At 32.3% G+C, this 25,965-nt stretch overlaps 1 protein-coding gene across 2 annotated transcripts in view; it reads left to right on the forward strand.

Moving 5' to 3' along the window:
• Window positions 1-584: 584 nt before the first annotated feature.
• LOC143078738 (uncharacterized) overlaps window positions 585-25,965 on the forward strand; it is a 29,923-nt gene continuing 4,542 nt past the window's right edge. Inside the window, exons 1-4 of one of the 2 annotated variants that reach the window (XM_076253686.1) lie at window positions 585-644; window positions 19,795-20,028; window positions 22,271-22,777; window positions 25,563-25,592. In XM_076253686.1, the coding sequence (XP_076109801.1) occupies window positions 19,848-20,028; window positions 22,271-22,777; window positions 25,563-25,592 (718 nt within the window). In that variant the 5' untranslated portion in view covers window positions 585-644; window positions 19,795-19,847. The remainder of the gene's footprint in view (window positions 645-19,794; window positions 20,029-22,270; window positions 22,778-25,562; window positions 25,593-25,965) is intronic. The other variant, XM_076253687.1, reaches the window with a different exon arrangement.

Consider the following 25,965-nt stretch of genomic DNA (forward strand, 5'->3'; position numbering starts at 1 on the left):
ACCCCAATGAAGTTCAGTACAAAAAGAAGCATTCAATTCTCAAAATGTGTTTTTATAAATGTATTTCAGCGATGATCCTTTTGTACTGGATTTTTCTGGGGGATTTTTTTTTATACTAAATAACTATATATAGTCATTTAGTTATTTTGACTATAAACTATTTTTGGTATATCAATATTCATTTCATGTGAGAATGTGAAGAATTTGTGATGAAAGTGGACCTATAGTAGTTTTTTTCGATTTTCTATTTTGCCGGTGCCGGTGGTAGGTTAGAAAAAAATCAAGTTGCAATCCACAGGCACTCGTCTCATAATTTTGTTCCCCATTATACATAATTTATATAACACAAAGGTATATATTTAGGGAAGAAAATTCTGAGACGAGTGCCTGTGTTGCAATCCCCTTTTTCACCATAAAAAATTAGTTAATGCCTTTGGTGAATTTTTGAAATATATTTGTTTCATTAATCATATAAAATAAAAGTCCTAAAAAATAAACAATCCGAGAGGAAAAAAATCTATGCTAGTATTTTACTCTACTTTCGTTTTGGGGAGCTTGACCACTATAAAATATAACAGTGTTGTCTCCCTTTTTTCGGATTTCCTTCCTGATTATCTGATTGATACCTGTTTACAAAATTATAGGTAAGAGCAATTTTAATGAACTTCCAAAGCATCAGATTGGACCTTAAGGTCAACATCAGCTAAATGACCATTGCCCTTGATCCGAGATTACTAATAAAAAGTCAAATAACATTAAAAATATCGAACTCCAAGGAAAATTCAAAAGACAAAAGTAGCCAAAACTAAAAGTCCCGCTTATCAAATGACAAAATCTATACCTCAAACACTTCACATGAATGGGACACAACTGCCATTTTCATTAATCAGTATTATAACTTTAACCAGAGACATATTAACACATTTATTCACATGTCGTTGACATATATATATATGATTGTCATTAATGTCATATAAACACATGTGTAAAGTATGCATTGTCTTTGCACATGTGTATATATACGTTTAAACTCAAAGTTACTGAGAATGTACACATAGGCGGATCCAAAAAAAGGGGGGACTGAGTGCCCACCCCCCTTTTTGTTGGGAAAATTTGGTTGATTATATAGGGAATCACTGAAGCATGACTGGAGTGGGATCCTCTTTAGGTCAGTCAGTGGGCTACCCTTATAAAAAGTTCTGGATCCCCCACTGGTACAAAGGTAAATTGGAATATTGAACTAGTTTTTTTTAGTTTAAACAGTCCAAATAATTAAGTCGTCTTGAAATGCTACTTTATTTTTTTACTTTGACTTCTTGCCTAGTAAATAAAATAGCCTTGATGTCTTACCCAGTAAATAAAATAGCCTTTCAAGAGGTCATAATTATTTGACCTACATGTATTTTAAACAATGCTTTAGAAGAGTGTGTAGATGGGGGTCTTTCATGTCTGAATCCTTTAACAGGTTGTGGAAGATCTCACAAATTCTTCTTCTTTTTCTATTAATTTGCATCTCACTTTTGGTGTATTATCACAAAAAGAGTATTTACACATCCCCAAAGGAAACATCTTCCCAAAATACTATGTACACAAATCCAATTAAATTTAACCATCATCATGATCATGGTGTAAATGTTATAATACTCGTTTAAAACTGAAACGGCACGTTCCTTTTGTGCGGAAAAAATCCATGTTTGCGCGAAAAAACACATTATGTTTGCACGAATTTTATCTGTTGAAAAGTTACTACATTTGTGCAGATTCATACAAAAATATATGAAAAATAAAAAAAAAGACTATTTAGTAGAAATTTACGTTATTAGCAACTCAAAATTTCCATCAACAATGTGGAAGGCTGTGCCCCAGAGGCGGATTTAGGGGGGGGGGGGGGGCAGGGGGCCTGGGCCCCCACTTTTTGGGACAAAATTTGGTTGCTTATATAGAGAATCATTGAAGCATGACTGGAGCGGGCCCCCTCTTAGGTCAGTCAGTGGGCCCCCACTTATGAAAATTTCTGGATCCGCCACTGTGCCCAATGAAGCAGACAGAACATACCAACATTATGATGGGCAAGAGTCTTTTCATAGCCTTTACAATGAACAGTTTTATTCAACTCAACCATCCATCTACACTTTTGTTGAGATTATTATACAAGCTCAGGTGACCATTTCGTTAAAATTCACGACAGCGATAACCAAGCCCTTGTAAAACGCACTGACAAAAGAGAAAATTCAGTTTACCGTCGCTGAATTTATTTTAAAAGTGTCTTTTACATAAATGTAGTGCTTTTTAATGTTTGTATAAATTAATAAAGACTTGTCTTAGGTATGTCTATAAATATGTTCATCAATAAGATGTGGTATGATCACCAATTTATGTTCAAAGCAATAATCGAAAAACAAATTACAGGTAAAAAAAAAAACTCAGGTAAACTACAGGGTAAATTCTCGCAAACATAATACAATTTCTCCGCACAAATGTAATCCGTCACTGTGTCATTTTAAAATCCACGCAAATGTAGGTCGCCCAACTGAAATGTTTAACATGCAGGGTTGGCCAAGTAAATTGTGGGTTTTTCCTAGGCTGGGCAGTACTCCCAGAAACTGGTAATACCGGGCATTACGATTTTTTAGCTTATTTCAACCCAAAATAGTAATGTCCTGTTGTAGTTTTATAGTATTAAAGCTTAATACTTTAATACTATTCCATTCTCAATTTTAATATATACATTTTATACATTTTATACAGATAACCATTGAGACATTTCTGGGAGATTGAAAATTCACTTTCATTCTCTTCAGTCTTCTGCTGTAATTCTCTGTAGGTAGAATGCGAGATACAGTTAGAATACCTGGTTAATTTCCAAGCTTTGTTTCAATAATCCAATCTTTGAACAAAATGCATTTCATTACAGTGTTTAAGTGAATTGAAATTTAAAATGCTATGCAATCATATTGCTAAATAAACACCATACAGGGTCTTGTAATTAACACTTAAAAAAATGAAAAGGCTGATTATTGTTATATAAACATACATATGTATCTGTGTTCTAATCTAAAGACTGTAAATTCAGAAATTATTATAATATTTATATTATTGCGAAAAATGTGACAGAGTTATAATCACAATAATTTAACTCACATTTTGAATTTTTTTTAAGGTAGCACTACACACAGGGACTCGGTTAGCAGATTAAAATTTTGTAAATCAATGTTTTTAATTTATTTTTTATTATTTCCTGTCTATTTGCATTACTATATTAACGTATTTAACGTTGCCATCACTATTTCTTTGTTTTCTGGCAATGTGCAGTTTACTATCCATATCCATATACTGAAAAAACCTAGGTTCAAATGTCCAGTGTCCATCCGTCTGTCTGTCCGTCCGTCTGTCCGTCTGTCCGTCCATCTGTCTGTCTGTCTGTCTGTCCGTCGTACCGTCCTTCTGTCTGTCTGTCCGGCGTAAACATGTCGCACTGTAACTTGAGAACGACTTATCTAAATTTCATGAAACTTAATATAGTTGTTTTTTCTGATGGTCAAATGATCTGTATATTTTTTGGTGAAAATAAGATTTAAACTTTTTGAGTTACGGCACTTTGTAACTAAAACAGGGGTGCGTTTTTTTTCACATATCGCACCGTATCTCAAAAACGATTCTTGATTATTGCTTAAAACTTTACATACTTCTTAGTTATATTAATCTTAATATCTGTATACTTTTTGGTGATGATTAAAAATTTCATTCTTGAGTTATTGAGTATTTTGTAAAAAAGGGGGAGGGTTTTTTTACATGTCGCGCCATATCTCAAAAATGATTTATGATTATTGCTTAAAACTTTACACACTTCTTTGTTATATTAATCATAAGATCTGTATACTTTTTGGTGATGATTCAAAATTTCATTTTTGAGTTATTGAGTATTTTGTAAAAAAGGGGGAGGTTTTTTTTACATGTCACGCCATATCTCAAAAACGATTTATGATTATTGCTTAAAACTTTACACACTTCTTTGTTATATTAATCCAAAGATCTGTATACTTTTTGGTGACGACTCAAAATTTTATTTTTGAGTTATTGAGTATTTTGTAAAAAAGGGGAGGTTTTTTTTTCACATGTCGCGCCGTAGCTCAAAAACAATTCTTCTTCTTCTTCTACTTCTTCTTCTTTGGCGAAAAAAGCATTGACACACATTATTGAACTGCTATTAAATGACCACACAGTACACCTAAGTTATAAAACTCGAAAGAAGTTCTTTATCAATTGTTTGAACAGGTGATTTACTGATTTATGGAATCGGCTATTGCAAACCATCTTTTGACTCTCAAATCGATGACGACCTGTTTTACAGACATTTTAACTGCTTCACATAGCAAACGTTGAAGCTCAGGAATCGTTGCTGTGAATGAACATGTGTATTTCACTGCTTCAGTTAGACGTTTAAATGAATAAATATCACAGAAAGAAAGCGAGATTAAATACCCCCTTTGGTTAGGAATATGACTATGCTAAAGTCGGAATTGTGTCAGTTGTTTTTTTGCCGTTTTTTATCTGGGTTTTTTTCAACAAGGATCTTTGTTTTATAAATATCTATGACTGTGCATAAAACTTAACAGAAATCAGTTGAGACTATCTAAACTTGAAAAAACAACTTAAAACGTATGCAGAACAGACAGATAGACTTTTATTTTATGAAAAAACTAGTTGGTGTAGTATTATAAAATCATCAGACCCAATGGCATTAAACCATCAATCTTTTCACAAACAAAAGTGAAGCAGAATAAGTCATGTAAATCCAATCTTTTGATGTACCAATTACAAATATAAATTATCACTTGTTTAAAGAACGATTTGATTGTTTTCATGGACTTTTTGAAATAACGAACAAGTGGCAACATATATTTTGAGATCCTTTTCACGATCATCAAAAATCTGTTCACGATCTTTCACGATACAAAATATCAAATTTTACAACTATAATCGTTTTTGCAAAGTTTATAAATAAAAAAAATCCTCAAAATAACGATAAGAACTAATCAAGCAATACTTTTGAATGATATTTTTTTAAGGAAAAAAGTAGTTTATGTATTAAAAATTTGAAAAAAAAATCCTTTTTGTTTACTTTTTTCTCTCTCAAAATTTCGAAGATCAATCTGCCTTTTGTAGATGTGTATAACCTGTGTATTTTGTTAATAAGGTTTAGTGTGTGGTCAGATTATTATAATTCTATCGAGTGAATCAATCTATTTTTCACCAAAATTCATATTTTAAACTATTGTACAAGTTATAAGTGAATTTTGATCAAATTTTGTACAAATTGTAATTTGTACAGGCACGTTTTGTATAAATTATGATTTGTACAAAGTCAAAATACAAATTATAATTTGTACAATATTTTTGTACAAATTATAATTTGTACAAAATGGTAATTTTTGAAATCTCAAGAAGAGATTTTATATGAATTTATAGGGTTAAATATACTTACCATGAAATTACATTTATATTATATAGAATATGTTTGCTTTCACAACATGTTCTCATCTTCTGGTATTCTTTTTCCGTCCACGTTGGGACAACCTCAATTGAGTACAGTTTTCTTCACTATCTACAGACAACAGTAATCCGTCATCACAATAATGTCAATTATATCCATCACCACATTTATATACACTATATATATACAACATATATATACATAATATCGATCACGGTAAAATTAGCACTAAATGTTCCCGGCACACTAACAATATACTTATTTCCTGTTAAAGACGCACAATTATCTCTTCTTAATGTCCAACGTTCTATATCTAGCAACGTGAAGAGCATAAATCAACTGCCTTGATAAATCTTCTATCCTTTGAAGTATTGTATTATCATTTGTATACCGAGAAAGTAACACGGTGCAGTCCAAGATAATTTGTAGTTGGTCATCAGTTGGTATGTCCCTCATTCTAAAGTTCAAGAAATCAGAGATAATTTCATCGATTTGGTTAAGATATCTTTCTCTAATGCATTGGAGTATTTTACATGTAAGCAAAAAATGAGAACGATCTTCGATATCTGTATCACATAATTTACAAGTAGGAGTCTCATTTAGATTATATCTTGATCTATGAGATTGTAAAATGTACGTATCAGTAATAACCTTTAGTTTCACAGATATTCGGACAGCTTCTCTCGTTGGGTCACTTGTATTTCCAATGGATAATAATGTATGGCATTTTCCTGGTGAAATGTTCGAGATCCCAAGATATTTCAGAGATTTATAAGTACAGCTCTTTTGTATTAATGCATTTTTCCAGTAATGGTCAATTGCTAAACGAACGGATTTCTTCCAAGAATATTTTGTTGGTGGGTCGTTTAGAAGTACGATTGGTGATTGTAGATCGTATTTGAATAGTACCCTCTTGATCGCTATGAACCAGCTATTACTTTCTTGATTTTTTGCTATTAATTGCCTCCTTGCTATTTTCTTTTCTAAATGGTTTTCATTTTGGTTACAGATGTTGTTGAATAAATTTAATGATTTTTGATCAATTTGAGCTTCTATAGGTAAAATGCCAGACATGATGTAAATACTAGGATCAGGAGCTGATATAGGAACGGATAAAATTTGTTTTAATATTTTCTTCTGAAATGTTTCTAATTTAAGTAGGTTTTTTGAAGTTGGTAGTATGACTTCGAGACCATAGGTTAAGATGGGTTGTACGAAGGTTTTGAATAGTTGAATAGCAGTACTAGGATCAAGTCCATTTTCTCCATGCATACCGGCTGACATTAAGCTGTACGCGGCTCTTCTTGATTTGGTGATGTTCTGTTCAATGGTAGCATCTTGTGTTTTTTGACTGGTTGTTGATCTTAAGATGCCCAAATGTGGAGATTTATCTGAAATTGGCATTGCATTGTTGTTTATATATATTCTTACTGGATCCTCAGATTTTTTTCGGTTTGAGGGTTGTACTTGTATAACTACGCTTTTTTGTGGCTGTAAGAGATAGTGATGATCTTCACTGTATTGTGCAGCAATATTCACAAGGTATTGTAGTTCATGTGGGTTTTCGCTAACAATTGCTACGTCGTCAGCACACGCTACTGCATTAATTAGCGTTTCACCTATCTCACATCCAGATGTAGTATTTTCAAATGTACTAAGAAGATCTTCGATATATACCTTATATAGGTCTGCGCTCAATAAACCGCCTTGTTTAACTCCTTGTAGAACTGAAAATTTTTCTGAGATTTCGGTTGACCATTTTATTCGAGATTCTGTGTTCTTATGGATTTCATCGATCAGTAGCCAAGATGATGGATCAGTGCCTGATATATATACTTTTCTTAACAACATTTTTAGAACAACAACATCAAAAGCTGACTTTGCATCCAGTAGTACTATATAGAAAGGTAATTTTTTGTCCATATATTCCCTATACACTTCTTCTAAAATAATAGCAGCATTCAGAGGTGATGTATTTGCCGTGAAGCCTTTTTGAAGTATGGACTGTAATTTTAGAGAGCCAGATCTTAGGTCTATACGTAAAATAAATTCAATGATCTTCAAAAGTATGGGAAGGACTGTTATTCCACGATAATATTTGGCATCGTTTTTGTCTCCCTTGTTTTTAAATACTGGTGATAATAACCCTGTTTTGATGATGTCAGGAAGTACCCTATCTTGGAACATTCGATTTATCAGTTTATGCAAAAATAATTTAAATTGTTGTCCGGCATATAACACATTTTCAATAGATATACCAAATACATCTTCAGCTTTTCCTTTATTGATTGATTTTATAGCTTTCTCGATAGTGTCTAAATCTACATATCTGGTAGCATAATGTTCACTTATCCTTTTTATAGAGACATAATCCATTTCACATAGTGCTAAATGTTGATAGTTAAAGTCAGGATGTTCAGATGGAATAGCAAGTTTACTAAAATGTTGGTTCCAGCCTTTTAAAATATCATTTCTCTCAAATATTTCATTTTCAACGTGTAGATCATTGATAAAGGTGTTTCCGTTTTGCCTCTGTTTCCGTATTAATTTAAAAAATTTCTGTTTATCATTTTGATTGTAATTAATAATGTCATTTCTTTCGTTATGCTTTCTTCTGATTTCTTCATTTCTAATGGCTGTCCTGAAGTTTTTTCTAGTGAGTTTCTTTTCTGTTAAAAGTATATTATCAATATTTGGGGGTCTACCGGCTGATTTCCAGTTTTTAAATGCCAATTTATTTGCTTCTAATGATTCCGAAATTTCTTTGTTCCACACATTGAGTTTTAATTTATTTTTCCCATACGTTTTCTTCTGGTCCAGCTGTTTTGCAGTATTAGACAAGAGGTCCATTGCTTGAAGGGTAATCACTTCTATATTAACCTTATCGGAGTTTAACCTTTCTACAAAATCTCCAATATTTCTGCTGATAGTCTCTTCATACCTAGGTTTGTCCACCTTATTCCATCTAATTTTGTGTTTTTGTTTTTCAGAGTTCCTTGATTGTTGTTCTCGAGTAATGTTACATTTGATTCGCATTGATATAGGATGATGGTCTGATACATTAGATGGTAAATCAATCAGTCTTTTCGATGGTTCACACTTTGGATCAGTATATAGAAAATAGTCAATTTCAGATGTATCAATACCATTTACATTTATAAAAGTGAGGCCTTTAGAGTTAGTTTTCAAATTACATTCCACCATTAAATCGTTGAGTTTATGTTTGCGTCTGCTGTTATTGGATGGATTGTATAGATCTTCATTAAGGTCTCCTCCGACTATAATTTCATGGGTCCCACCATACTTTTGTACAATTTCGTAAATCTGGTCTAAACAGTCTAAAAATATGTCGTAGCTATCATTTGAGGATTTTGTAGGAAGGTATGCTGATATAATTATCTGTGGTTTATCTATGGTTAATTCGATACATTGTAATCTACTTGATCCGTCAGGCAGTGGTTTAATATAACGGTCTATTGATTTTTGCCAAAGCACTGCTACACCACCATATCCACGAGGCACATGAGAGGCCGCAATTGGGTTATCTGAATCTACTGCTTTTCCGACACCTACTAATTTCGGGTGTAGTTCTTTTAATTGTTCTAGTTCGAAATGAAATAGCCAGTGTTCTTGAATTAATATAATATCTATGGATTTCTCTATTTCTTGGAAGAATTGACCTGTAGTTTTTATGTTTTTACAGTTAAACGATAGAATGTTTAGAGTGTCTTGATTGTTGTTGTTGCACTCTATGTTTCTTTCTCGGTGACTAGAGGTTAGGTCAGTCTGTTTACCATGCGATTCAACTCTAAAAAAGAATTGGTAGTTGTCGTTAGGTAATCCTGACTTGCATTAGAGATGGTCATGGTTTGAGCAGGATGATGCTGTATATTTTGTTTCTTTAGAGGATAGTTAATGTTCGGAGGCGGATGGTTGATGTTCGGAGGTGGTTGGAAGTATATTGGTTGTCCCATTATATGATGTGTTTCTGGTCTTTGAATATTAAGAGGGCCGGTATATTGTGGTAGATGGCCATTTCTAGGTAGTATGGGAGTGTTGTGCTCCTCAAAGTTCACATCTGTATCAAGTTGGACGGATGGTTTCGCTATGTTTTGCTGTGGTATATTTACATTTTGGTTTTGACCTGATGATGGTGCCTGTGTAGCCTTATGTGGTGATTTATCAAACTTTTCATTTTCAAAGTTAAAATTTCCTTCCATTTTGGATAACTGTGTATCTATTTGACGTAAAATAAAGTTGGAGACTCTGTCTTGCAGGTTGTTTAATAGGAAATTATTATCCTTTGGGGTACTTCTAACATGTTGATCATCTTGGTTAGTGTGTACTATTGTCGGGTTGCTGCTTTCCGTTCTATGTATTAATTGTACATCTTTTCGTAATATCTCGTTTGATCTCTCGAGCTCTTTGATTCTAGTTTCTAATTTATGTATGTGAGATTGAAACCACGTTCTTTCATTCTTCGTCTCTTCCAACATTCTTTCTCTAAGTTTTACCTCTTCCTCACGCTTACGTAACTTTGTCTCTCTTTGCCTCAATTCAGCTTGTTTAATTTCCTTTGGATCTACGATGTTCTCTTTCTGTGTTACAGCTGTGTTGTTGCTACTGTATGTATTTTTCACAGTTGTATTTTCTTCGTCATCATTCCTTGTAGAATTAACATTTAGCGGAGTAGCTGGAGTACTAATATCAACTACATCTGGTTCATTGGTGTTTGACGAGTCAGTTCTTTGATCCATATTGCCTATACAGTTGGTACATATGCTTGTATCATCGCTCTCTTTGTTACGTGTAATACACATTTGGTGACAGGGTAAGGTACATACTTCACAGTTGATAATGACACCATCTATCTGTAGATTACATATGCAGCAATCCAATTGTAGCTCTTCGTTTAGAATGTCCCTTGCAGAGTGTAAACATTCAATTTCTGGAGGAGGCTTTAACATCAGATTTTGTATTCTATTTTTACTAACACATGGTTCTGTACATTTTTTACATGTGTAGGCATTGTCACTAGTATTATTTTCTATTTTGTGAATGTCATCTTCATTTAAATAGTCACATCTGTAGTGAATCCAGTGTTTACCAGTAGTACAAAGAACCCCTCTTGTCTGAACGTTACGTCCGCATTTTACACATTTAATAGAGATTGTCTCACTGTTTTGTTTAGATATTACAGTATCTTTAATGGTGACTGCAGTATGGGAGGTATTAATGCTAGAGTCCTGACTGGAGTTTGTTGGCGAGTTCCTCATATTTGATAGTTGTTGCAATTGTTCTTCTAATTGGTTATTGAGTGTTTGAAGATTTACTCGGTTACCATTTAGGACTACATTTTTGATGGTATTATGTATATTAGGTAGGTCGGTTTTCATGAACCTCTCTGTATCTTTCCCATTGACTAGTAAGCGGCAAGTCGTGTAGTATGCTGACAATGTATAGATGTGGGTTTGGTCTATGTACATACGAAATATCATGCTGATAACAAGACCTTTTTTATCCTGGTCTTGTACTGTTTTTACAGTAATGTTGTTATTCTCACTGTTGAGTTGTTGATAATAGTATATCAAAGCATTCTTTAATAGTTCGAAGGAAACAGCATCAGCTTCTCCTGTAATACCTCCCCCTGTAAATTTATAGATGATATTTGCTTGGCGCTTTGCAGCTTGAAGTTTCCGAGCAATCGCCCTATCTAAATTTAGCTCAAAGTCATTGTATCGTAAATTTTCAGTTCTAGGGTTGGTACTTGTATGTATTCCCTGTTTGCTAATGCTTGTCATGATGTATCAAGGTTATTATTTACCTTTAGTTGAGTAGTTGCTTAAAGAATATCGTGTCGGGTTATTATTTATTCACTTTTAGTTGTAATCAGAACTATATTTTAACAGCGTGGCTTGGATATCCCATGCCTTCTGTTTTTATAGTCTGCTTTACAACTATGATATTAATACCAACAGTCTTTCTGTATTAAGTCTGAAATTTGACCAAGCCAGGCTTTAGCGAGTAGTCTTTTTGGATGTATACCATCAGAATATAAATTGTAGTTTATGTATTTTTCAGTCGGTTTACTTTTCCCTCTTGACCTTTGTCGCCTACTTTGTAGATGGATAGAGAAGCAGGGAGATTTTGTTCCGAGAGTACTATTCAAATATTTAATACCGTCGTTGACTTTGACTATTTGTTGTTGAAGTTGTGTTTCTTGTTCTGTATATTTATCTATAATATCTGATTGTGCCACTAAGTCGGTGTGATTGTTATTGCCGTCCTTGTGGTTGTTTTGTTTTTTATTGTTGATCTTTGAGGCTATTTTCTGATTATATTTAATGATGGAATATGGTGGTATTTCAAGTATTGTGATCTTGGAATGTGGATATTTCTTTACAATATCAATGCACTCATGAAATTTGTCTAAGATGAGTTGAACTGTATCATCACTTGTAGATCTTAGAGAGATGTAACCATTCTTGTCCCTTGTAGTGAGGTTACAGGTACCTGACCATATGTATATACTGATATCACCGACTTGTTTGACTTTGTTGTTTATATTTGTTTTAAGCCACTTTAATTGATCTTGGATAGTCGTGCCTGATTTACACTGCCAGTGTATATTTTTGTCAAGTGAATGTACAACCTGATCTCTTAAGTATGAACCTTTGCTGTCAGATATAATGATTGGTGCTAAATGTTGTGTACCAGTTAGAGGTTTGCGTGGAATTTGTAAGTATTTAATCAATTTTGCCTCGGTCATGAATGGTTGATAAGATATAGTATATTGCTAGTGTGCGTTAGTGGATAAGTAGTTGGTTTATACAAGCTAAGCAGTTATCTATGCAGTATATATATATATAGTCTAAGTAAGCTGTGCCACTACTAAGCTTCTATATAAAAATAATAAATGATTTGTCTAAGTTGTTTCACACTTTCAAGATAAAAAGTTCAGAGTTCGTATGTAAATAGTACCATCAGCAAGCAGCGTGGCTTGGATATCCCATGCCTTCTGCTGTTGATGTACTATTACAGCGTTAAAAATATTTTATGACTCAAGTTTATTCCAGATAATATACTAAAATGAATAAAATCGTGTTGTGGTTGATCACTGTGCTAGGATATTTATTTACACACGGTCCTTCACAGCTCGGAAATATTCACGTAATGAGTAAAAAGTTAAAAGTACAGGATGATTATAATCAAATAATATATATTTAATCTTTCCTTCGAAATTAGTTCATGAATATAGGTTGCTAGTGATGTATCATAAAATTTCTTAAAAAGTTTGTTGAATTTTCAAAATGGCTGCCACATGTGTTTCACTTTCTCGGATAAAAAGTTCTCAATAAAAGGTAAAATTCGTTTTCACCGTTGTTCAGAAATGAATATTTAGGTGTATGCAGGGTCACTCATGACATAAAAGTATATTCTGCAACTGTTGTCTGTAGATAAAAGTTGATAAAAGTAGAATTTTCCACCACCATATAAAAACACGTCCGTCACCATGAAATCTCGCGCAATTAACTAGGTGATTAAAAATTACATCCATGAGATGTACTCACCTACGTCATAGTTCACCTGTGTAACATACACTAGCTTTAGTTTTAATTTGTCGTTTAATTGAATAATTTCAATTAAGTGAACAAAAAACTGAATTTATTCCAGGGGTGGTGGTGGATTGTGGTAAGTATATTTAACCCTATAAATTCATATAAAATCTCTTCTTGAGATTTCAAAAATTACCATTTTATATGAATTTGGTTAAATATACTTACCATGAAATTACATTTATATTATATAGAATATTTACTGATTAACAAGCAGTATTTCATTTGGTGGAGGATAAATTCTCTCACACACATACAATTTCAACATATAAAAAATTATGTGAAATTTTTAAAAAAATAACTCCATTAAATTTTGTAAATACGGATATTAGTAAAAACCGAAATTACTGAATTTATTATACAATGAAGCTATGCTGCATAACTATATGTATCAATGGCAAACTTTGCAGATTGTATAAATACAAGTATGCAAAATTAATAGACTTGATGTAGAGTTGTCTCAATGGCACTCACATGTATATATACCCCATCTTTCTATATCTGATGAATAAATAATCTGCAGGTCAGTATAGAAATAATTATATTAAAGCTCCTTCATTATGAGCTAAATGTGTTGTAATATTTATGCAACAGTAAGTAAGCATTTATTTCTGAATAGGTTGTTCTTGTTGCTTGTACAAATCGACAAGAACTAATCCAACCTTAATTTCATTACTTTCCACTTTGAAACTTAAGTTTATTTGGAAACATTATTACCTTTCTTTAACTTTCCATTGTTTTCTCTATGTTAATATAATAACAGATAATATATGATTGCTGTCATCTTTTGATAACCTGATCAATATCACATCTTTGGAAATAAATTCTTTTCTACTTAATTAAAGAATTATAATCAATTAAAATATACTTTGTAAATAGGTGTCCTTAATACAATCAAAGTTTATTAAAGACTCAAACCAAAGTTGTTTCATGATTATGCTAAATCTGGATTAATCTTTAAACTTTTTTAAAGTTATAGTCCCTGAGAATTTGCTTCTCTGCTAGATATACTACTTTTAATATTTTATAGATTTAGAATAAAATATTTTCATCAAGAGAAGTCTTGTACTATTGTATAATGACAATTCTGTAAACTGACTAAATTTAAAAAATCTGATAAAATTTCTATGAGTGGTAGAACCTTTGAATACAATGTCTACCATTTCAACCATGACCAATATTTTTGTTTTGTATTGGACTACTCAAGTGTAAAAATACAGAAATGGACAAATCAGTGGAAAAGTTTCAGTATACATGTTTCCATTGATATAACTGCTTCCACAGAACATTTGGATGTTGAGCTGAATTAAAGCCATGATTGTTGTCCTTATAAGTCCAAAAAGAATGCTAACAGATGATTTTCTCCAGCTATGAAAAATCTGTCTAAAATAAAATGTTTTGATATTTCTAATTAACATTTGACAACGGTTAACTTTCTAGAATATCTTGCCATGTACAGTTCCAAATTTAAAGAAAACAAAAATTTGACATAATGAACAACTCTTGTATGTTGCTCTTGATAATTGTTTATATTAATTTCAGAAATTATTTCGCTATCAGAAATACTAAAATGCAACTTGTCAAATATAGTTCTATAGTTGTATTTAAAGAAAAACACTTGTTTGGCAATATGGAAAACACTTGTACTAACTTGCAGTATCCTTAAGTGTTCTTAGTTATTTCAGAAATTGTTTCACTATCAAAAATGCTCATTTTATTTCTGTCTTGGTTCACCTCATCTGAATCCTATACATTCTGATATGATTCAATATATATCAACCAAACAGCTTTTGGTAGTATTTTGTGACTTCAACCCAGTCATTTGGTTAACTTAGTCACTCAGAAGAATTTTGCATTTGTCCCCAGATTTGGCAAAAACAAAATTAATGTGATTTAAATAATCACATCTTTCAAAACAAAATTGAATCAAAATTCAAAGTAATTGTTTAAAATAAACACATTTCAATTTTGTGTAGCATATTCTTGCATAAGATACTAACTCTATGCTATATATTTATATTATTCTGGCTGGTAATATGGAAATTGAAAAGTGAATAATTACCATCAATTCCGAGGTTAAAATCACATGCATTCGGAAAACCTTCCTGCATATAGATAATACACAACTTGACTTTGACCAGACTAGATTTTTGCAACTTTATGCTTATAATGAGCTAAAATAAAAAATAAACAGTGACATTTTAATATTTAGGTATAATATTAAGAAAATGTCTCGCATTTGATTTGATATAATCATGGAATTATCATACTATATTTTACTTCCATTTACTATTCTTAGACTATTGAAAGCTATTTGCTAACTATTAATCAGTCTTTTAAATAAATTGCTTTTCCTACATTTTGCTGTTAGATTAACTGCTTCTACACTGGTGCTAAAATTTGAGAACCAATTGAAATGTATATATATTATATGTTTATATTGGTACATCATGTGTTACTCCAAAAAAAACCTCTTCTTTTTTTTCTGCATCTCGTAAAGACTGACTAAATAAAAGGTTTATATAAAGAGCTGTATAATAGATAGTTTCAAATCTTGAGAACTACTTCAATTTCCTAGACCATGTCTAGCATTTTAAATAAATCCTGCATCCACAATGCTTTAAATCTTATTTATTTATTTACCAATATTTTACTAATTTTTTTACAAGATCTAAATTAATGATAATCTTGTTTCTATAAATCAGCATATTTGAGTCCTCTATACTTCAGAATTCTGAATCAATATTTAACTCTAGGAAAAACAATGTGTAGCCATTGCATAAACTGTTGGGTTCTACCAATCTCACATTAAGAATAAAACAGACCCAATGAATGAATCCTATGTTTCTTGTATGAAACATGTCAACATTAATCAAATAGACTTGGGCAAAATCCCTATTCTATTTTAAGTCTATAGTGATCCATTGAGCACATTTTATTTTCAATAAATATGGTTTATGTTCCCTGAATGGAAGGTTAACCAAAAAAAACATCATCAGTTGTGGGCAAAATCCCTATTCTGATTGTGATGTATTTATCAACTGTTCAAACAGTATCACTGTTGGTCTACGCTCCCTGTATGGAACGTTTTCCAAATAAAACAATCAGAAATGGGCAGATTCCCTTTTCTGATTGAAATTTATTGAACCAATTGAGGTTCTAGTCACAATAGTGGTATACGCTCCCATACGGACGTTATCCACATTAAAATAATCAGATCTGGTCAAAATACCTATTCTGATTTAATAGTTATGTGTTTACACAGTCTCGTGTACCAGGTGTACACGTAACAGACTGCAAATTGTAAACAATCGAACCAATTGAGGTTCTAGTGACAATAGTGGTATACGCTCCCATACGGACGTTTTCCACATGAAAAACAATCAGATCTGGTCAAAATACCAATTCTGATTTTAATATAGTGATGTGTTTACACAGTCTCGTGTACATACTGCAAATTGTAAACAATCGACTTTATCCAAACTTTACACTCGACCCGTTTCGTAGCATTGCTCTAATGCAGTGAAAAATCCGGTCAGCTGAGCGTGAAAAAAGAAATAAACATCCGTTTAAAAATATATGGGTCATTTTCAAAAAATGTCGAATTTTGAAATTGAAAAAATTATTAAAAGATACTTATTTAAACAACCCTCTACATAAGCAAATCAAAACAAACAGTACTTTAAGAACAACATATTAAAAGATGCAATCTTAATGATGTCATACAAAAATATGTTGAAACATTTTTTGATCGGTGGTACATTATTTTGTCTATCCTGTTACCATTTTCAAAAGAAATTTTGGGTTATTAAGAAAAGGTTTAGATAAAATGTTAAGCTTGTTTTACGTAGACAATTAGATGGTTTTCAAGAGAATAAACTTCTATATATATTCATTCTGTAATATAATAGATTATTTGCCAATTTAACAGGTTGTACTGAAAAATGCCTCTAAAAATTGGTTTTCAAAGGTTGTAAAAATTACCACCAGTAATGCAAGTCTAAGATAGCAATTTATATTGTTCGGCATTTTTTCACCCTTTCAAATAAACCCAACATCAAGTAAATCCCTCATAAGTTAGTTTACTTTTCTCTATATTTCATTGGTAACAGGAACGTACGTTTCTGATATATTACTATATAAAAGTCTATCCTGTTACCTTTTTGTCTATCCTGTTACCGATATCAGTATTGCACCTGCGAATGCTTAATTGGGAAGATTAATACGTTATAACCTTAAGATGACTTCAAACAACGAAATATTTCATTCGTTTTGCACCTATATGTTAAGATAAAAAAATTAACGACGTTTTTGTCTACAATTGTCTATCCTGTTACTGTAACCATAGCAACCATAGTAACAGGATAGACATAACAGGATAGACAAATTTCTTCGTTTTTGATTGCTGTTGTGACGTAACTACTCCCTTTGATGAAGTGATTATGTTTTTCTATTGTGAATTTGGTTTCCAACACGTTATTGCACTTTTTACAAGTATACTGTTGGTGTATTTAATCAAAATTGGTGGTAACAGCATAGACATGAAAAAAAGTACGCTATATTTTTTTCACTAAATGTCTTGAAATTTCTTTTCTCTACACTTTCGTTCAAGAAAAGAGGCGTTTTAAATGTAAAGATTACTTTGCACTTTTGAGATCAACACCGACTGATTCAATATTCATAGGGAGAATAATTTCACGGCTGATTTAAGTAGCGGTAACAGGAAAGACATGAACCTCCTGTACGCAGATTCAATTTAGTTTGTAGATAATATGTTACATACAATGATAATGAAGCTACGATTTTTCGTTAGAGTAATATTAAACGTTCTTAAAAAGTCCCTTTTGCAGATATCAAGGCGATCAGAAAATCGCAAAAAAATCATTTGAAATGTGTTTTTCTGACACTGTACGCAGACAAATACCCCCTAAATGGGTCTTAAATGCAGTTTAATCTTATCAAAATAGATGTAAGGTGTGTTTATTATTAATGTTCTGAATCACAAATCCGACAAGCTTTCATTTAAACCATTACGACTGAAATTTCCATTAGAAATAAAAAAGTTAGCATGGGTGTACTGAAAATTCGACATTTTTTGAAAACGACCCATATCTTTTTAAAAACGTAGCACTCACGTAACATGTCCGATTTTGACAGCTAAATTCTGCCTTTCCTCGGACCCGATTTAATGTTTGAAAATGGCGGCTAAACAAAGGTCATTTTCTATGTCGTCGTATTTCCAGACTCGTAAGCTGTAAAAATGACGAAAACGTGCATATCAGAAACTTGGCAGAAGCGCTGTATTCTGATTCACATTAAATTAATCGTATACCGATATTCCGAAAACAAATAATGTCTTTTATAAAACATAAGGATTTTCAACAGTAAACTGTTAAAAATCCTTGCCGACGAGAAACATGCGTTCTCTTGAACGCAAAAATTAAAACTAAAGCTAGTGTATGTTACACAGGTGAACTATGACGTAGGTGAGTACATCTCATGGATGTAATTTTTAATCACCTAGTTAATTGCGATGAGAACATGTTGTGAAAGCAAACATATTCTATATAATATAAATGTAATTTCATGGTAAGTATATTTAACCAAATTCATATAAAATGATAACTTGTACACAACATATATATATACACATAAAGTCATAAGAACCAAACATTTAGTAAACGGATGCAACAAAAAACGACACTATCGTTAAAACAAACATCTAATACATACATAAAAGGAAAGTACTTTTAATTCTATACAATAATTTCAGGCATTTTGTAAAATGCATGGAAAAATAATTCATTATGTAAAATGACTGAATCTTGCACGCATTTTATAAAATACCTAAAGTTTTCAGGCATTTTACAAAATGCCTAAATTTAGAAAATGTCTGTAACAAATACAAAGTTTTTCATAATTCGAAAAGTAAGGCTCCTGGTGACCGTGGTATCTTTGTTACTTTAGCATTTTTAAAAAAATCAGTTATCTCAAAAGTACATCATCTTCTTACCAAATACGTACTTCGTTTCCTGTGTTACAAACCTTAGATAAAGCCGACGAGGAATAGCATAACATCGATCACCGAAAGCTATATTATTAGCAAATACAATGTATATATATTATGGTGTTAGCCATATACTTCAATTGTTCATTTTCTTAGTGCATGGTATTGTTTAAGGAAGTTAATAAACCAGTTTGATAAATCTGTTTCTTTTTTCTTACCTTTTCCGTCTGTTATAAATGAAATGGATATTATCACTGCTGTGCAGTTCTATGACATGTATTAAATTGCATTCACGGTTCGGTCGCAATGCTTGATGAACCATTACTTAATGTATTATAGTGAGTTCTCTGTTTAATCCAAACTTATAATTTTATGTTGGTGATAACTAGCCAAAGGTTTTAACCTGTTTGTCCAAATTATAATAGGTTCCCGAAACTGGATAGTACAAATTTAGCATTTAAAAAATTATGTATGCAAAGTCGCTTAATCAAATATGCCGCTAGTTTACACTTTGTGTTGTCACGTGATATGTTTAATGGTGTTTGAACCTTGTCGAGTTTGATTCTACTTCCTTGTAGAATGTATTTGTAAATGTTTCTTTATCTGTTTCACGTTATTTTATTATGTGTTATGTTCATGTAAATCAAGCGAAAAATTATATTATATTGTTTTGACAGCAGTTTGCGATTCACTGCTGAAAATCCCTAGATAGTGCAAGTGAACAAGTGGGATGGCTACAGGAGCTCAAGGAATTTGCTTGAAACATGACAGACGGTGGAGGGGTAGATTTCAGGAGTTTTTAAACAAAACCAGCGGGCCAACAAGACGAAATCCATTAATTTGCCAAAGTGATGTTAAAAGAATTACAAAAGCAGTGTGCTCATGCTCATGCGCAGAATTTGTCAACCAAGGTAATAGGATATAACATAATAAAACTTACTGCAAACAATTGATTAATTTGTATGTCTTATAGATATAATGTTACCCGTCATTTAAAATGCCCATTTCTCAAAATGAAATGTCTGATGTACAGCTGAGTCTTTTGTTGTGTAGCATAATACGTATTTTCTATTATTGAAAATCCCCTAATATATTTATAGACACAATTTCAACAAGAGACTGTTTGCTTTTATTCATTAAATATTATTTGCATGGTGTACCTGTACTTGTTTTTATCATAAAGATTGTCAATACGGTCGTTCTACATTATACATGAAATTTTCGGCTCTCCCTTGACACCATTTGCGAGTATGGTCTTGAGGAAACAATGATAATCCGTCGGAAGGGGACGATAAATGGCTGACCCGTGTAAAGAGAGAGCCATATCTCTTGCACGTAAAAAAATCCTTGTAGATTTCGAAAAAGAACAGGATAATGCCGCTTCAAGGCACCACTCGCACCCGCAAAGTGGAAAGGGATTTTAATAAGTTGAAAAAAAACCTTATTTCCCAATCCATTATATACATGAAATTATTTGGTTTCAAGAAATGTTCACGGGTTAATTATTTTAGTTAGACGAATCGACATTTTCCTTTGTAGTTCATTCACCTACCTGTACTGTTATCATCAATTTGCAACCGTCCTTAAACATGTTCCCACTTCCTCTGAAACAACCTAGTCAATTACAAACCAACGTTGTAATAATAAGGATTCTACGTGTTTTAAAGAGGGTTGGTTTGTTGGTACATGCCCAAATTTTTATATATGAGAGGAAAGTACACAGTTCTAAGACCTAAAAATATCAAAATGCCATAAGAATAGATATATTTTACTTATAAATTTCTTTATTCATACAGAAGTTTCAACATTATTTGAAGAGTATAAGGTACACATCGATCGAGTACTTATTGCTCAGTATTTAGTTTCTATGTTGTGAGATGCATACTGTTGATTGTTTTTTTAGTCTTTTTCTTTCTTTTCATCACGGCGTTGTAGACCTGTTTATTTTTTACTTTTGAGTGTGAGTGTCCATTAATAAATATCGTATCTGACGATTTTCTGTCAAAATAAAAGAAAACCCATTTTAGTATACTAGTATGACATAAAAGAATAAAAATGTTTAAAGTCATATGAAACCTCAAATTAAAAAAAAATGATGCATATATTTTTATAACTAAATGGATGGTTTTCATTATAAAACTTGTGTACATATATATTTTTTTTTCTGAAGAAAATTGTTTGATTTGTCCACATTTGGAAGAAGTTTACTTTTTAGCTCACCGTTCCGTTGGAATTGTGAGCTTTAGTCATCACTTGGCGTCCGTCGTCGTCCGTCTGGTGTAAACTATTACAAACATCTTCTCTAAAACTACTGAACCAATTCCAACCAAACTTGTGCTGAATGATCCTTTGGGCATCTAGAATACAGTTTGTGTTTTATTTTCTGTTTCGTCAAAAAAACACGGCCGCCATGTGTAAAAATAGAACATAGGGGTAAAATGCAGTTTTTTGCTTATATCTCAAGGACAATTTTCACAATTTGTTTATCATGTTTTATAACTTTTAAAAAAATTCTTTATTTCTGAAACCACTGAACCAATTCCAACCAAACTCAAGCTGAATGATCCTTAGGATGTCTAGAATAAAGTTTGTGTTTTATTTTTCTGTTTCGTCATAAAACATGGCTGTCACTCATGGCTAAAATGGAACATAGGGGTAAAATACAGTTTTTGGCTTTTATTTCAAAAACCAAAGCAGTTAGAGCAAATTTTACATGGGGGTAAAAGTGTTCATAAGGTAAAGTTATATCAGCCCTGACATTTTCAGATGAATCTAATAACCCATTGTTGGGTTGCTGCCACTAAATTGGTAATTTTAAGGAAATTTTGCAGTTTTTGGTTATTATCTTTAATAGTATTAATAATAAAGATAAGCTGTAAACAGAAGATATGTTCAGCAAAGTAAGATCTGCAAATAAGTTCATTGGCACTCACACCACATCTGCCTTTATCTATATATGACCAAAAATGTCAATTGACCCCTTAAAGAGTTGTTGCCCTTTAAGAACAATTTTACACAATGTGTTAATAATGTTTTCTAACTTAAAAAAACTTCTCCTTTAAAACTACTGAACCAATTCCAATCAAATTTAATTTACTGGTAAATTTCAATTATTAAAAAGATACATTTGATTTATATCATTTATTATTTTAGCATGGAGTACCATTACACAACCTAATATCCAAAAGGCTCATGAGTATTATACCAGCACTGTGAATTTTGATGGCAGTAGAGCTTTACTCAAAGAGTTTCATGCAAAACTTAGTGAAATGAACATGTTTATGAGAAATAACACTGGAAGTGCAGACCGGCTTATTTACATTTTATCAACCAAATTGCTCCCCCCTGGACATGTGAGAGAAGATATGTTAGATAAAATTTGTCCAATCACCCAGCGTCCTCTTGGCGAATCTGTTCACATTGGATCACTGAGAACAGAACATACTGGTCGATTCTTTGGAAGAGGAGGCACAGGTATTAGGGAGGCAGTTCATGGAATACCAGTTGGCAACATCACCATAGACATGAGGCCAAGTACAAACTCAGGAATGATGGAGGCTCATGTAACATTTAGCTGTAGACAGCGACATAATCAGCAGGTTTTGGAAGGACTAAGACAAAGAGTTGGATACTATGTAGATGTGCAGCCAGTTCCTCTAAGTAAATATATTTTTCTCCACGGTTTGAAAGAGTTTCTTTCCTTTAAAGCAAAAGATCTGCACATTATTTTAAGAATCTTTCTGGATTATTGTAATTTATTTCATATCGGTTGAGAATAAGATTCTCTTATTGGATAAAAAGGGGTCACATGACATTCATTATTCTTCAGTAATAAATTCCATCGGTCATTAACAGAACAAAACGGACCAGAAAACCGGTCGTTAACAAACTTTTACATGATAACGACCGGCGGGGCGTGGTTTCCGTCTGATAATGACCGCTGGGGCGTGGTTTCCGTCTGATAATGACCGTTGGGGCATGGTTTCTCTGTTAATGACCGGTGGGGCGTGGTTTCTCTGTTTAGAGAGATGCATGTACCTATTATAAAACATGTTCCTATTTTTAATATTATATTTAAGTTGTTGAATTGTTAATCATATGTTTTTGTTAATTATAAAATTAAAGAGAACTTGATTAAGTATTTATATGCTGATAAATTGCACTAAAATGAATGGCAGTATTACTACGACTGGTCTTCACTCTTTGCCATAGAAATCGTACAACTACTCGAGTTCGCTTAAGGCATTTTGAATTTATGAGAATTTTCCAAAACATAGTTTCTCAATGAAATAAACATAATAGTTCTTGAAAAACTGGTTTTTATCGTGATACATGGACTGCCCGTAGGACAGTGGTATTGACTGCGACAGCGATAATGACCTCGCCTTCGGCTCAGTCATTATCACTATCTTAGTCAATACCACTGTCCTGTGGGCAGTCCATATATCACGATAATAACCTGCTTTTTCAAGAACTATTATATAAATAATGTTATAGTTTTACATGCTTTTAAAATTAAATAATTAGAATTTCATATAGGAACAGCACTAGTCTGATCCTATGAATTTCAGATTTTACAAAATCATACCCAGGGCATGTAAACAAAGAGGACTTAACATACACTGTTGCGCTACAAAATTTCAAAGAAAATTTTCTCCCTATATCGTAAGCGGAATAAAAAAAAATCGCAAGGATTCTGCGGAACCCAGTGTCTCGCCTACTTTTGCTGTAAATCGCAGGCTCAACAAAAAAGGGGGGTCAATAAAAATATTCCTCTCGATACTATCTTTTGATTGTTAGAAGATCCTGTCCAAGTTTGGTAAAAATCATTGATAGTTTATGTATCTAATAATGTTTTAAAAACTTTAACTGCAGACTGTATGTGAAACTGGGAGAAAAATAAGTCCATTTATAAGTAAAATATGGTTAATAGGTACAAAATGTTAACAAAATGTCCTTCTAGATACTAGCTTTTGATCATAAACAAGCTTCAGTCGAAGTTTGGTACAAATCCTGGATAGTATAAAAAAGTTATTAAAAATTTTAAAACCTTTAACCTTTGAATGTTGAGTTAATACTTGCCCCAACTGTTCAAGGTTCGACCTCTGCTGTCCTATCAAGCTGCGCCCTGCGGAGCATTTTATTTTTACTAGATTTTACATACTTTATCCATGGTATGCGATTATCAATGATTGTAATTACCTATCAATTTTAGAATTTTGGACATCATTAATTTATGTAAAACTACAAATAAGATATTCGATCAAGATTGTAAATTGTCAAATGACAAGTACAATCTAATTAAAAACCGATCTCTCATCGCTCCTGTTTCTGATATGTCGCGTGGGAGATCTAACGAAACCGGCTTTGAGGTCACATGTGAGTGAACTAAAAGTCATGAATTTATAAAGATGTGCAAATGAGTTGACGACCTATTAATAAGCCAATCAAAAAAAGTTTATGAATTATTTTGACTGACGATTTCGTCGTAAATAAAATGAGTTACATCCCTTTGCCTTACGTTAAACTTCCAAGATCGTGGAAGACTCAATTTCATTGGTTGAAAAAGACACACCTACGAGGTCACTCACATGTGACCTCAAAGCGGGTTTCGTTAGATCTCCCACGCGACATATCAGAAACAGGAGCGATGAGAGATCGGTTTTTAATTAGATTGTGACAAGTAAAGATACTTCAATATTGAAAATATATTTTTCTGTTATAAATGTATTACCAAAAATACCGAACATCAAGATGAATTCAAAAGGTTGAAGTCCCTAAAACTGACAAAATCAAGTGCTTGACTATATCAACAACCAGGAAGAAAGACTGGAAAATAGCTCATAGTCATATCGACTTGGAACAGGCGTTTTCTGAAGATAGCTAACTAAACCTTCTGGTTAATTCTTGACGCGTTCAACAATTTATCTAACACGCACTTACGTCCCCAATAATATAAATGAAGGAAATAGTAGAATACCGTTGTTCAATAGTCACTTATCGATTAAGCAGAAACAAATTTGGGTCACAAACCAAAATCGAGGGAAATTCATCAAGTAGATGAAATCAACAGAACAAGCATGAAATATACAAACTTAAATGTTTTTCTACAGTAACACCGTTACTTCTACCCACATAAACACATGTTTTTCTACACCGTTACTTCTACCCACATAAACACATGTTGTCAACAACCAAAACATTAAACGACAATCTAAGGTAAAATAATTATTGAATTAAAAAAAAGTAATTAAATTCAACTTCACTAAAGATATTAAGTATTATAACACTTCCTACTTACTACATATACGAAACCACGACTCATTATAAATATAAGACTTCTCTGAGAGTGTACCATAGAAATCGAGATTATTAGTGATTTCACTAAATAATTATGCTGTATTATATATGTATAAAATATGGTTTTTATTTAATTTTATAACAGGAGCAAGACAACACAGAACTGGTCATCAATGTAAGTTGTCTAATTTTATTTATTTATTTTTCCGGGTTTTTTTCTTCTGAAGGAAAAAGGGGCGAACTGAACACATTGGACCTGTAATTTATGTACTTTTTTATATTATCAATCATGGGCAAACAGTTAATGTCGATAAGAGAAAGAAAAATTACCATAACATAAATTTCGTCTCTTAAACTCGGACAGCATCACACATACTTTAAAATGATCAATATTTCCAAGTCTTATAGCATGAAAAAAATTGTCAAATCCATTTATTTTCTGTTTACCGATAATTTGTCAATATGTTGAATGAACTTAAATGTCGTTATACATTTGTCCTATACTACGGGACCTTGATGACCAAGGGTCTAAGTAGTCCAAGTATCGT

This window comes from Mytilus galloprovincialis, chromosome 6, assembly GCF_965363235.1.
Source record: "Mytilus galloprovincialis chromosome 6, xbMytGall1.hap1.1, whole genome shotgun sequence".
Lineage (NCBI taxonomy): Eukaryota > Metazoa > Mollusca > Bivalvia > Mytilida > Mytilidae > Mytilus > Mytilus galloprovincialis.